Genomic DNA, 15,491 nt, shown 5'->3' on the forward strand with positions numbered 1-15,491 from the left:
TAAACCATTTGTCCGATTTACATGAAACTTGGTACACATGTCCAGCTGACCGTACTCTACAAATTTGCCATAAGGACCCTCAAGGTTTGCCTGGAAACCCTAATCCTAACCCAACAGCAGCATTTTGAGTGTACAGCTAAACACAGTAAAGCCAATACCAAGTTGGATATTGACACATTGTTACTTGCTATTACCTTCAGTATCAGAACTTGATAGCTTGGGGTCTGATGGCTCAACAGCCTAATATGACAAAACTAACAGTAATCTTAATGCAAACTTCCACGTTTCAGCTCTGGCTGCTGTCCTGGCATGAACCCAGCCATCGCTGCTAGCAGCTATATTTAATTACTTAAATTTATTATTGAGTGTTAAAAAAATACTTAGATTTGACTACCAATTTGCGGAGGTAAAAAAATTGCACAAAGACCGTCATGGAAATAATGTTCTGATAATCAAACCCTAGTTAGGCAGTCTAGCTACAGACCGTGAAGCAAGGTGAGGAATGAAAACCAGGTTGGAGTTTGGTTAATACATTTTTCTACTTTCACTGCACATTTTTATGTGCAGTGGAAGTATCAAAATACCTGCTCTTTCAGATTGATAAGCGATAACTAGAGAGTCGGGACATAACCAAATCTGAATACCATATTCAAAAGTATAAAAACATTACCATAGTTGTACTTTTGACACAATTTTTTAGTTTTCAGGTGGGGTTATTAAATTTTCAGGTTCCAGCTGCATAGAGTAGATTGAGGAGCAGAGTGAAGATGATGAAATATATTTGGATTTGTAAAGACAGTTCAGGGTAGAGATTTTAAAAAGCTTTAAAAATTTAATATTTCATTAGTATTGATAGGTCAATGTTAAATCACCAGTTTAATGCTTTAATATCTAAACAATAGCAATAGCAATGATTACAAGGGAAAAAAATAAGAATTTGGGGGATTTTTAATGTTTCTGTCTAAACCGCACCCACTTCCAGTTTAAGCCCAATCTACTTCCGAATTTTATACAAAGACAAATACAAATAATTTGGTTGGTTGAAAAAATACATATACAAATACAATGCCCTTAGTGATGTGAAGAATTTTTTACTTGATGCCATCAACATCAATAGTCAGAGGGGTATGAATAGAACAATTGTTATGGTATGATGTGGTATTTAGCAAGGTTTCAGGGAGGAGCTGATGGTAACTGCCTGTCAGGCTCTCTGTCTGTCAGGTATTCAGTGTCTTTCTGTAGTTATAATATCACTATCTGTCTGTCTGCAGGTAAGTGTCATCCCTACAGTGAGGAGTATAAGAAGATGCCTCCTCCTAAACCGAAAAGGAATCCCAACACCCAACTCAGCACCTCCTTTGACGAGTCCTACATCCGTAACCATGGCAACAAGAAGTCTTCCTTGCGAAGGGAGAAATCTTCCTCCCAAAGCCAGAGTCCAGCATCTAGAGATACGGATGACGATGAGCCCGTTTACATTGAGATGGTGGGAAACATCCTCCGAGACCTCAAAGGACAGGAAACTTTGGAAGATGAACAGAGTGAGTCGGTGTACGAGGAGATGAAGTACCCCATGTTGGATGACTTCTTACAGGACTCCAAATGGGACAACAGTGGCCAAACTATGGTCATGGACCCTGAATCCAGCCATTCATCCACTCCCCGCGGGTCTCTGTGCGATATCCCTCCTCCCTTCCCCAACCTCCTCACTCATCGCCCACCGCTCCTGGTCTTCCCCCCTGCCCCTGCTCAGTGCTCACCAAACTCTGATGAGTCACCTCTGACCCCTTTAGATGTCACCAGGCTGCCCATGTTGGAAAATGTTGGCTACAGCAAATCTGGGGGCACACCCACTGAAACACCACAAAGCTCCACCCACCACCGCAAGGAGCGAGACAGGGAGCGAGATAGAGATCTCCCCTCTACTCACACCATCACCTCCTCAGGCCGCTCCTCTGCTCCTCCCCTCCCCTCCAATCTGTATAAGTCCTCTAGCTCCTCCCATGGTGGTCATGGTTACCCCCGCAGCCAATCGGCATGTCCCTCCCCTGTTAGCATGGGTCGCTGTCTGACTCCTCTCAGTCTAAAGCGACCTCCTCCGTATGATGCTCTGATGGCAGGAGGAAGCATGCCCCGTTCGTCCTCCTCCTCTTCGTCCTCCTCCCAGAGGGCCCAGGAAGGAGGTGCTAAGCTCAGTAACTCCTCCTCAGCCCATGGCTCCATGCAGAATGTGTCAACAAGATCACGAACACCAACCAGCCCTCTGGATGAGCTGAATAACTTATTCAGCTCTGGGAGACAGATGCTGAAGAAAGGATCAGGAGGGAGGAAGGGGAGGGATGGAGAGGGTGAGTATTAATTAACTCATTACTACTGATATAACTATCCTACTGGATAACAACTACCGAAGAATGTAGAAGGAACAAATGTTAAAGCAAGGCTGAAAAACTATGTGGCCTACAATACTATGAAGGAATTAATGCTGAAATGTCAAAAATGTATTAAGAATGCAAGCGGCTTATTTCTCTGACCTTATTTCACAGAAGCATCATAACCCTAAGGTCTTTTAGTAGTAAGTAATTCTGCTGTAATGAGCAGTTTTGAAGCTTTTTCTCCCCTGGTCATGTAGGACACAGTGTTGTGAAAGAAGTCCACTCCACTTGTCCACTAAATTTTGTTCCTACTAAGTTTAAATTGTATTTAAATTGTATTTAAGTTTTAATGTATGCTTATGAGGGAAAATGGTCCATTTTACTACTGCTTGATTTAAGCACAGCTTTCAACACCATCAACCAGACCATCTTAATTGACAGGCTTAAACAGGTATATCTCTCTTGATTGGATTTCCTCCTGCCTGTCAAATACTAAGTTTGCTGTTTCCTTTGGCAATCGTATCACCTCACTCTCCCCTGATGTGCAGGGTGGCCCATTGGTAAATTCTTGGACCTATTGTATTCTCATTATACATGCTTCATGCTTACAGCAATCACACCAATTAAGACAAATCCACAAAAAAGGACTGGTACTTTTGAGTGATGCAATCCTCGGCACACCCTGTTAGCAGATCAGCTTCACTACATCTCATGTGTTTTTACACTCACAGCCTTTTTGTAGATTTGTAGATCAGGCCTTATGACAGTGATTGGACAGATAGTATAATGCTCACTGTGTTTTGTAACAGCATGGCTGACCCTTTTTCTGGCTGCATCCTGATACACAAAGAGAGCACACACACACACACACACACACACAATTATTTAACCCTAAATGGAGTTGTTTGGCAGTCTGGACTCTGTCCAGACTGCCAAACAGTCTAATATGCTTTCTCGCCTCCCTTTTTCTCTATTGTCTCAATCTACTGTGTCAATCCTCCTGTTTCTCTACGTTTGTTCTTGTCCCTGTCATACTGCTTCTCTTCATTTGTCTGTCTCTCTCCACGTCTCTTGCTGTGTCTCTCTGTCTGTCCCTCTGTGTCTCTCACTTTGTGCTTATGTCTCTCTCTTTATCGTCCAGTCCAGCAGTCTGCCTGCAGACAGCTCGTCTCTGAAGCTAAAATAATTGAAAAGCTTTCATCTGCTGGCAAAGCAATTTCCTTAATGCTGTCAGCAGACTGGGAGGAGGGGAAAGACAAGAGACAGATGATAGGGATGGAGAGATGGAGGAGAGAGAGGAGGGGAGGAACAGGAGGATAGAGGAGAGGGAAAAGGGCATGATTATGGACAGATGATTATACAACAGGTAGTTCCGACCAAGCAATCTGATTGGTCAACTAGACATTTAGAACGTGATCAAATCAGCATGACAGCACACCTAGCCGTGCTCATCACTAAAAATATTACTCCGCCATATATTATCATACAATATATTTAAATATAACGCTACGCTAACTCTGTTCAGCCTTGATGTTCCAGACGCTCTGCATCCTCCATCAGCTGTCCGGTGAGTCGGTGACACGGCGCTACTAGCTTAAAAATACATGTGAAGTTCACGGTCATAGTAGCTAAATCTGTCCATGGAAAATTTATTTTTTTCAGCAGATATCTTAGTTACAACAAGATTGAGCTAACAAGGCAGTTTTGTGTTTATATGTGTGGTATTTATTCAGTTTGGGAAATCCCACGATCTCTAGAAAGCATTAGCTCCAGTTGGCTGCTGACTCAACAGGGACTAGAACTCGTCTGTTGCAGGTCGTTACTAAGGCTCCGCCTACTTTCTGGAGCAGTAAATTAGGTTCCATTACATAGGAGTCTACTGACGTGACTGATTGTTTTCCAGTTATTAGTCAGACCCCATGTATTTCCAGGGAAATGGAGATAACACTAGCAAAAAGTTTTTTATTTTGAGAGCGAATTGCCCCACAATATCAATACATTATGATTATGTCTTTTATTTTTTTTGGTAACTGTTGTATAATCGCAATATTACACAAGAGGGTGTGCGTTACCGTCATTATTGGCACGACAGTGATGCGGTCAGGTCCGTAAGCATCACTTAAAACAATTAATGATGGACAGATTCACCATGAGGGATTCAATATGATGAGAAGAGATAGGTATGGAGGAGGAGTGGTTTTATATATTCAAAATCATATTTGCCTTCAAAGGAGAGATAACCTTTGTGTTGGTCAAGTAGAGGTAATATGGGTACAAATACAGTTGCCATATGAATTACCAATGCTTATTGGATGTGTTTACAGACCTCCCAAATCAAACATGTCCTATCTGGAAGATCTGTGTAGCAGTATAGATAAGCAACAGAAGAAAACACGGTACTCCTATTGAGTTATTTCAATATTAACTGAAGTGATACAAAGAATACAAATAGAATTAAAGCTGCAAGCAGCCTGGAAGGGTATTCACAGCGCGACCGCCCAGTACAGCGACCGCCTCTGAAAATCACTCAGGACCGGTGCGATCGGGAGCGAATGCGAGTCGCCGTTTACGAGTAGATGCTGTTAATGTGTGATTTCTGGCTTTAGCTGAGATTTTTTACACTTGGCTTTGTAATAAAACCTGGAATAAATCTGGAATAAATATGATTCGGATTTATTGCTCATTTGTATACACAACACTTAATCAGTCTAAACAGGCGAGAATCTAAAGGACAAGAATGTGTGGGAAGAAAATGTCATTGGCTGTTGAAGACATTTAGAGTTAGCAACTTGTATAAGCTGCAGATTTTGATTATATTAATGATTTATTACATTTGTGGGAAGTTATTACAATTTTGAAAGCTGAAGATTTTCACCTTCCCGCAAACGTACCAAATCCCTGCAAACGTAATAGTTATTACGTAATAGTTATTACGTTTGCGGGAAATTCCGTATTACGTTTGTGGTAGGCAACTGCTATTACGCTTGTGGGAAACGTATTACATTAGTGGGATTATTACATTAAAAGCTGCAGATTTGTATTACGTTTGTGGTTTATTACGTTCGTGGGATGTTACGTTTGCGGGTCTAACAAGCCGCACTTAAGTCTAAAAGTACTTGAGAGAAGATTGAGAGAGTCTTATCATCCATGTTCAATCTCAGGTCATTTACAACTTTAACTAGAGCTGTCTCGGTGCTGTGGTGAGCACAACTAATTTCTCAAGGATGTTGCTTATAAAAGAAAGATTTGAAATTTACCTAAAATGGCCTGTTAAGCACTAAAAGCTCTAGGTTACTTTTCTTGAAGTTTCACAAATACAGTTTTCAGTGTCAGGGGAACATACCAGCAAACAGATAATGATTTACAATCGGCAGCACTTCATCTTTTATACAATTAAACACCGTTAAAAGGTGGTGGGGATTGGGTCAAGTGAGCAGGAGGAGGATCCTGTCTCTGAAGAGCACTGCAAATTCTTCACACTTTGATGTTTATTTGTTGATTAATGTTGATTAGGGTAGGCCACACAGTGATAGCTGTAGGCATGGTGGTGTGAAACACATCCTTTGTTTTATAAGGGAAAGACAAGCTGGACTGGGAGTGTCATACGAAATTTGATCAAAATATGGGGGAAATGAGATCCCAGGAGAAAATCAGGAGTCTCCCGGGAAAATCGGGAGGATTCCCTCCATTTCCATTTTTCTTCTTTTGTCTCTGCAGGAGATTCCAGGTCACTTCCCAGACATGACAGTAAGGACAGAGAGAGGGAATGGGATGGACAATCAAGCCCTGCCTCCAGTAGGATGGGGAGGTCCTCTGTCAGCCCCACTATGATGCTGGGAGGAGGAGGAGGTGAGCAGATTAATTTATTGTTTTATCATTTAGGCTTACAATTGATTTAACACATTTGTCCAAACTACAGTCAATGCTTTCAAAATATGTAACACTTGTTCCAATATATACAGTATATTCCACTGCAAAATTAGATATTGCCTTCTTTTCATGTAATAGTAAATTAGTTTCATCCTCCCTGATGTACAGTATCTTAACTTGAATCATGGATCACAGCGCAGAATAAACCTAGGCTGCCTCTGTACACACATTTAATACAAATCATATTTACCATTATTAATATTATTATTGTCATTATTAATTATTTTTTTGAATATTAACAATAATAATACTAATATCTAGAGAGACCGCCCTAACCATGTTGGACCCATTTTCTGTGGCGATGCAAACAAGTGTCTCCTCCTGCAAACCCATGCCGACATCACTTCCGTCAGGCCGTTGGCAATTGACTGGCTAGTTTGGTTTTGTGGAAAAAATTACTTTATTGTATAATTGTTATTGATGTAATGAATTGTCTGCTTGACCACAGGTCAGCTGAATACTGCTGAATACTCAGCAGCTGAGACATCCTCCTCTGCTTCCCCTCTATGCTTTGCATGTAGCGCAGGCAATGCCACATTGGAGAAATGATTGTGTGAGAGAATCTTAGATCTTTTTTCCAGCCTGTTTTCCAATTTTCTCTCATTGTTTACAGTGTTTACTGTACATGTCTCTCGCCAAATGGAATGTGATTTGCTTGGTTATTTGTACATGTCTGCGGGAGCTGGAAGGATAAGGAGAGGTCCCAATTATGGGACTATATTGGGGAAGGATTTTGTGGGGTGGCAACATTGTTCTTGGCCTTCATGCATTCATCATATTTGAATTTGTGATGGCTTTGCAGGTGGTTAAATAGGTTGTTGCTGACGCAACCCTAAAACACATAGTATTGCATAGTATTTGTACCTGATCAACATCACTTGCCCTAAATCCGAAATAGTTACAAACAACGGATGATGGTCCATTTCTAGGAAGTAACTCTGCTCCTGACATTTGGTGGTCTACCTTGTCACTCTTATCTTAAAGTTACACTAAGCGATTTTTAGACCACTAGAGGGCGTCAGAAACCGCAACACGTTTTGTAAACACACACAGCAAAACTGCTGGGTGACGGAAGCCCTTAAGGACAAACTGTGCATGAAGGCTAATGGCTAAAATATACGTACCTACAGAGAAATATCGCCCGTTACCAGTCGAACTTTGCCAGATTTTTCTCCCACTGAAGGTCACATGACCCACAATGACAAGTGAAGAGGCAGGGAGCAAGTTTACTTGAACAAGTTTACTCGCTCGCTTCATCGATTCCGCCATTACCAGAATGTTTTTCAGGGAGGGGAGGGGGAGAGAGGAGAAGAGCTAGTTTTAAAAAAAGGAAAAGCTACAACTCAGGCCGAACATGACAACAAGCTTCAGGAAGGAGGTGAAAACAACAATAAGCTACTGCTGTGTGGCTGTTTGTTTACATCATCACGTCTCACGGAAATCTCCATGTAGCACACCATAGCTTCAGGACTGGCTACAGGGTCTGAAATTGCTTATTGCAGGTTTAAGCTTTGCCTGTGTAGCAACTTTGTTTGAGAAGCAGAGACCGGAAAATTGTTACTCAGAGCACCTGTGATTGGTCAGTTTACCTGGGAATGGGGAGCACTTTGTTTGATGCAGCAGATCAGGCTGTCTAAGCCCAATGTGTCAATATCACAGGTGATCATGTTTAATAAATTGTGGAAGCCAAAATCGTGGTCACTATTAATATAAGATTAATTTTGCAGCCTTAAAGGAATAGTTCACCCAAAAATGAAAATTCACTCATTAACTCCTCCCCCCATGCCAGCTGAAACGTGGGTGCAGTTTGTTAGTCCATACAGCGTCCTGAGCTAATCACTTTGGGATCGTTTGGCTTCCGGAGACTTGCATTATGCTGGACGAGCTGCATGGAGCCATTTTATTGTTATTTTCCGTTATTTTTTCACCGTGAAGTCAAGTCAGCTCAGGTCCCCAGCAACTTCAGTTGTTTTGGAGAAGCTGCTACACCGTTCCGCTGTGGAGCTCAGGGCGCTGTATGGACTAACAAACTGCACCCGAGTTTCAGCTGTCATGAGGCGGAGGAGATAATGACTGAATTTTCATTTTTGGGTGAACTATTCCTTTAACAACACCATTTCAGGAGATGGCTGCACAAAGGATGACATTTCCCCCACGTTGTCCATGGACATTGACAGATAAGACAGATAAGATCCAAGCCAAGAACCTCGGGGTGATCCTGGACAAGCAGCTGTCCTGCTCTGCCTACATTGCAGCGACAACCCGCTTCTGTAGGTTCTCTCTCTATAACATCCGCAAAATCGGCACAACTTTACAGCTAATCAGAACACTGCAGCTCGTCTGGTGTTCAACCAACCGAAATTCTCTCACGTCACTCCCCTCTTCCGGACGCTTCACTGGCTTCCATCTCTGCTGGTGGAATGGTGGAACGAGCTCCGCCCCCTTCTGTCAGAAGGGCCGAATCACTGCCCATCTTTCAGTGGAGACTAAAGACACATCTCTTCAGATTCCACCTGGACCCTCTTGAACTAACCTATCTTCTTAACCTTCTTTAAAAAAAATAAAAATAAAAATTCAACAAATGCTACTTATTCCGATTAAAAGGCTTAGCTGATGAACACTGTGATGCACAGTTGGTTTCACTACTGTTGACAAAATGCACTTATTGTAAGTCGCTTTGGACAAAAGCATAAATGACGTAATGTAATGTAATATAATGTAATAAGATCCTCCTATGTACTATGAACTCAAAGTTCTCATTTGGCTGCTGTCCTCTCTGAGACTGAGAAACACAAATAGTGTAGATGGCATGTAGTTACAGTGTAATTACAGTGTAATTATCTTGCTGTAATGTTACACAGTCACATTGCTAATGTTACACATCTTCATTCTGGCAGTTTCTCTTAAAGGGAACCTTGTACGAATGACTTTTCTTTTCAGGACATGGTAGGTTGTGAGCATACTGATATGATGAATACTTCAGTGTCTTGTATGATTCATTACTATATTTCTTTCAGGTAAATTCTATTATTTTGCGCAACCATGTCTATGATGACATTTTCCTGTTGCTCTAAGTCGAATAAGAAACCTGAATATGATTTTCTTTCCATTCTAAATAATGTATTGGGGTCAATGTCACTGTTCTCTGACAGGTTGCCAGTTGTTGATGGTTAGTGGAGGTTGGAGGATAGTGGGGAAACACTGTTAGTAGCTTTCTCTATTGTAAATATCATTTTATTCTAAATATAATAATAAAAATACTATTGTTACAGGAAATTTAGCTTTTCTAGTTTTACTTAATTTTGTCTTTGGAGAAATGTATTCTATGAGGGGTTTGAATTGTAAATTAATTGTAGGGTAATTAATAGGTGTGTATTTATATTGATTGAGTTGTAATATTGATATACTATATGTTGTTGTCTGTAGACAGTTGACAACCATTTGGTGCTATATGGCAGTTCTATTTAGATCCATTTGACAATGGTCCTTAATAAGAACCTTTAAGTATAGGTTCCATGGGTACTGTTTGAAAGCTTTTGTTGTTAGTGTGTACTCTTCCTGTTCCGGCCTCAGTTCTGCTTCTAGTACCGGAGCATTACTGGCTGTCCACCTTATGAAGACGTTATGACTGTGTATACCTTACTGTTGTGTATTTCTTATGATTGTGAACTTGCTCTCTCTGCAGAGTCCAAGGCAGTGTGTAAACTGGGCCGATCAGCCTCCACTTCAGGAGTTCCTTCCCCTGGGGGGACGCCCCAGCGTCAGCCCCACGACCCCCACCCGGCCCTCAGCCAGGTATTTCCACACCACTAGACAGAGACAGAGACTGGATCCCTGAGCTGCTGTTGTCTACCTGTCTGTCTACCTGTCTGTCTACCTGTCTGTCTACCTGTCTGTCGCTGTCTGCCTCCCCACACCCAACTCCTTTTCTGTCAAACAGTGAGAATATTTCCATATATCCAGTTTACTGGCTGATTGTTTTGACTGGTTTGATCTGTCAGATAGACACAACACACCAGGAGCAGAGCATGTGTGTATACTCTAACATCAATCTCAAACCATTTTCAGGTCTGTTTTCACGCTCTGATCCTCATATAAACACATCAAACCACATAAGTTGACCAGAGCCACCAACACAGTTTGGTCATTCCAGTTTTCAGTCATGTTGGCTCCACAGTCCTGCAGCATAACTGTTGCTATAGTAACGATGATTCTGTTGCCAATATCACCATGGTGATGTTATGAAGGACATTGTTCTATATTTACAGCCACATTTCTTAAGCTGTCAACACATGATGAGGGAGGTTTTCCAAAACGTCATCACATTCACACAAATCATCTCTGCTATTGCTAAAGTCAAAAAGCAAAATGTAGTTTACCCCAAGGTTGTGGTAGGGGAGAGCCGGGGCGATTGTAGCAGCGGTACGGCTGTAGCACGGACCCTTATGCGTGTTACACAAGAGCTGGAAAGGTCCCCCTTTATATATCAGCTGTCACTGCAAAATGACAGCGGATATATAGATTAGGTACATTTTCTGAAAAAAAAAAAGTAAGTGTAGACCATGGTGTACACTAGACATTACAAACAAAACATGACAAGAAATTGATAATCCGAAACATTTGTTTGTGTGGGGCATTTAATGGAGGATAAAATATTGATTAACCAGTAAAATAGTTAGACAAAAGGTTGAATTTTATATATTTGTAACATATAACGTAATAAATTACGTACTGTATATGCCATACAAATGTGTTAGTTAACTGTTGTGTGGCCCGTTTTGACCGGACCCCCGCCTGTGCTACTTTCGTCCCGACAGTGAGGGGCAAAAGTAGCACTGCCTAGCTTCTGTTTTCGGTCTGATGACGTTTGATGTATTGATCCATGGGACGAAATTATTGTTTATATTGGTAGGGCACATGTGTAGGTTGTCCGCATTCAAATATTGTAACTCTAGTTGACGCAATATTTTTGTAATGAGCAAAAAACAAAGAAGTGCTACAATCGCCCCAGATCTCCCCTACTATTTTAATGTATTGTACAACTCCGGAAACTCACACACACACAATATTAACTTCTCCATCTTTCAGCTATTTGTACGTCACACAAAGCTGTCAGTGGAAAACGGGGTGAAAGTTAAAATAATTTGAACTTTGAAGGAAGTGGCAAGGTGGAAATTCTGAGCCGTAACCCAAGTTAGCGCTGCCACTAGGTTCAGTGTCTCCAGTCTCTCCATGGGAAAACAATGGCTCAACCACGCTTTTGCTGGTGATCATGTGTTGTCAGCTTTAGTTCTAGAAAAGACCATACTACAGCCTGGACTAACTCTGTCTATATATGGCTCTGGTACAACCTGAACTAATTTTATCTATAAAAATGTAGTAAGTGTCAGTAACTTGTGGGATGCCAACTGTTACCTTGTGAATTTTGTGCATGACATTTCACGGCACAAAATACTTTTTCATATCATGAAATCCAAAAATTTCATCCACCAAATGCAGATATAGTTCATTTTGAATGTGTGACTTGATCTCATAGAAGATTAAAATGCTATTTTCATGGATGAAATAAGCTCATGTTTAAATTAAATTATTTAGGTAGATTCATTGATTTGCATTTAAATAAACACAAATTTTATTCAAATCCATTTCTTCAAACACATGGCACACGTTTTCATTCCTTAATTTCCCCAAGGGGGTCAATAAAGTGCTATCTTATCTTATCTTATCTTACATTTTGTGGGACAAAAATGCCATGTTTACACTGTGCATAATTGAACCAGTAGATGATTGGTGCTGCAGAAAGCTTGGCACAGTCTGGAAGGGTTTGTCACATTTTGCATTGTGTTGCAGGCTAAGTGGTACACAAGACAAACTCTTGAGTTCATTATATATATGTATACATATTTGGCATTGAGTAAATCTTATTCATTCATTCATAAAATCACAGTGAGTCAAGGCTGGCTGTCCTTCATTGTGGGGGGAGGAGCCTGTGGCTGAAGCTGCTCCTCATCAGCCTCAGCTCGTCGTAGAGAGGGTGAGAGGGGTTCTCTAGGATGGAGGTGATCTTTCCCCTCATCCTCCTCTCTGCCACTGCCTCCAGACTGTCCAGCTTGAGCCCCACGACAGAGTGAGCCTTCCTCACCAGCTTGTTCAGTATGTTGGCTTCTCCTGCCTTGATCCCGCCTCCCCAGCACACCACGCATCATCTTCCACAGCTGGCCACCAGAAGCAGTGACGGAGCAGGGCGAGCGTGCGGCGGACCCCCAGATGACAGGCCAGGTTGGAGGAATGGGCCCACTACCCGGACACGGACAGGATCGCGGACGAACAGGCGCCCCGAGGGACCGTTCCCAGGACCCAGATCATGCTGGAGCTCCTCCTGGACGGCCGACTCGATCTCCTACGAGAGGATCCCCACGACGCAGGTGGCAGGAAGGATGGCACCCGGATCTCCGTCAGGGTCCACGGCTGGTTTGACATTCTTGGATCCCGGGTGACAGGAGAGAAAGAGAAGTGGGTGAAGAATAGAGCCCACCTGGCTTGGTGCGAATTCAGCCGCTTGGCACCTCTGATGTATTTCAGGTTTTTGTGGTCTGTCAAAACTTGGAATGGTTGGGTAGCTCCATCCAGCCAGTGTCGCCACTCCTCCAAGGTCAGTTAACCGCCAACAACTCCTGGTTCCCGATATCGTAGTTGTGTTTGGCAAGTGATAGCTTACGGGAGAAGAAGGCGCATGGATGGAGCTTCAAGTCCTTGAGGAAGCGCTGCGACACAACCGCTCCAACACCGACATTGGAGGCGTCGACCTCCACCACGAACGGCAGGGACGGGTCCGGGGCCACCAGGATGGGAGCGGATAAGAACCGGCATTTGAGCTCTTGGAAAGCTCGTTCAGCGTCGGCGGACCAGGAAAACGCCACAGCCTCACAGGTGAGGGCCATCAAGGGTGCTACCCGGGAGCTGTAGTTCCGAATGAAGCGCCGGTAAAAACTGGCCAAGCCCAGGAAACGCTGGAGCTGCTTGCGGGTCTCGGGCTGGGGCTACTCCATCACCGCCTTCACCTTGGCCGGATCCATCTGGATATTTCCCCTGGAGACAACAAAACCCAGAAAGGAGACAGTGGAGACGTGAATCTCACATTTCTCGGCCTTTACGAAGAGCTGCTTCTCCAACAACCGCTGGAAGACCTGCCGAACATGGTGGACATGTTCTCTGGAGAAGATGGGGATGTCGTTAAGGCGTGCGAACACAAACACGAACCTACAGAGAAATTGCTATGAGCCATATTTGGGCATGGCTGACATCATTCGACTTACGAGGTCTATTCCTCCTCATTGTCCTCCGTGATGCAGCCATCAAAGGAGGAGTCATCAGAGAAGTTCTGTAGAACTTCTGTAGTGCGTGTGCTACTTGTTTCACGAAATGGATTTTGTGCCACAAAATGGATTTTGTACTACAAAATAAACTGTGTGGTAATTTAATACACAAATTAATAAATCTACATAAAATCTACATAAAAATATAAGCTTATCTGTCCCCAAAATGAAAATAGCGTTTTCATTATCATCTACAAAATCAAAAGTCACAAACTCAGTTTGGTGTACAAAGTAAACATGTTGTGGATGAAATCAAACAAGGTGTTTTAAGATCAATTTGTGCACAGAATTCACAAGGTAACAGTTGGCACCCTGTAGTAACCACATTAATTAAACCCCTTTATGTCCCATTAACCGTAAACTGTACTTAGACCTTTGAATTCCCGCTAACACTAACCATGTATTTAGACCCATTATATTTTAACACTAGCACAGCATTTATACAAATTTAAACTTACTCACACTAACACTCACACTAACACTGAAATCCTTTGAATTCCTTATAAAGGTACCTCTGCTACCTCTGTATTTACACTCTAACACAGTAGTTAAACCTAACCCTAACCACACCCCCATCCCCAACCAATGAAACCCCTCAGGGTCTACAGTGTAACACTTTCTGCTTGGATGGAAATGGAATGGAAATATAATACAGGTGTATAAAACTCAAAGAGTAATGTCAATGCTGCATTTAAACGATTTTAACACTCAGCTGGATCTAGATCCTTTCTATTCCTACAGACCCAAACAGTGTCTTAGAACGAAATAACGACTAAGACCTTCAAATATGTTCAAATAAGTAAGCTTGACCTTTTCCTGCTCTTTGACCTCTTGACAGGAAATCCAGACACATTGAACTACTGCATGGCTGCTGCTTTCTGTGTGGTTAGATGTGTGTGAGCTATGAACCATCCACAGCTAGCTTGGCATTCATGCTTCTCATGCTTTCTTGATAATCATGTGCCTGACACCCCCCCCCCCCCCCCCCCCCAAAAAAAAAAAAACAACAACCAAAAAACCCCCAAAAAAACCCCACCACAATGGCGGAGAGAACATAACGACAAACTCCACTGCAAAATCTGGTAATTTAATCTTGTTTTGCTCAATAGCATAATCCAGCATAAACTCTAGATAATAAATAAATACATTTATGTTTGTGTGGAAAAAAGTATTAAATGGATACAAATAAAAAAATTTCTGTATTGTATAGGTGAAAACCAACCCCAGATTCACTCTCGTTTTGGAACAAGCCTTGTCTGCTTGGTGTTTCGCCTCGCTGTAATTTTTTACTGGTTTTTACCGATCTGGCAATCGCAGGGAGGAGGGGTCAACTGTGAAAGTTGTGTTTACAAGCCACAAGCAAAAATCCTACTCAGTATGCCCTTAAACTGACATATTTTGCGATGGAGTTTGATGTGATGTTCTCTCACATACAAACAGAGAAAGAGAATGGCATGTATCAAAGCTAATATGATTATCTATACATACAGGTTTTTGTGCGTTTGTTTCTGCTGCTTCATATGGAACACATTTTACTTTTTCTTTCCATTCTTTCTCAAGTCATATTGATGTAAAGTTTGCATCAAATTCTGTCTGTAACATTTATGCTAATGTTTAGCTTTACAGTTGGGGAGTCAGTGTGTGGCACTGATTGGCTGAAATACATTTTCTAGATATCTTCATAACAAATTATATTTAACTGAAATCCTTGGAATAAGTCATCATATTACACAGTTACAGCTCCCTGGATTTTATAAATCAATACCATAATATTAGCTCCACCTCTTAAAATCCAAACACTGAAACATTCCCT

The 15,491-nt window shown here is 42.0% G+C and overlaps 1 protein-coding gene across 1 annotated transcript in view; it reads left to right on the plus strand.

Moving 5' to 3' along the window:
* Nucleotides 1-15,491, plus strand: part of nyap2a (neuronal tyrosine-phosphorylated phosphoinositide-3-kinase adaptor 2a) — a 57,836-nt gene that overhangs the window by 32,978 nt on the left and 9,367 nt on the right. The window contains 3 exon segments of the mRNA XM_071538579.1: nucleotides 1,272-2,348; nucleotides 6,090-6,227; nucleotides 9,991-10,092. Of these exon segments, the coding sequence (XP_071394680.1) occupies nucleotides 1,272-2,348; nucleotides 6,090-6,227; nucleotides 9,991-10,092 (1,317 nt within the window).

Source organism: Centroberyx affinis, unplaced genomic scaffold, assembly GCF_046629955.1.
Source record: "Centroberyx affinis isolate AG114_WGS23_722 - 3 ecotype Tasmania unplaced genomic scaffold, CSIRO-AGI_Caff_v1 ptg003302l_1, whole genome shotgun sequence".
NCBI classification, from domain to species: domain Eukaryota; kingdom Metazoa; phylum Chordata; class Actinopteri; order Beryciformes; family Berycidae; genus Centroberyx; species Centroberyx affinis.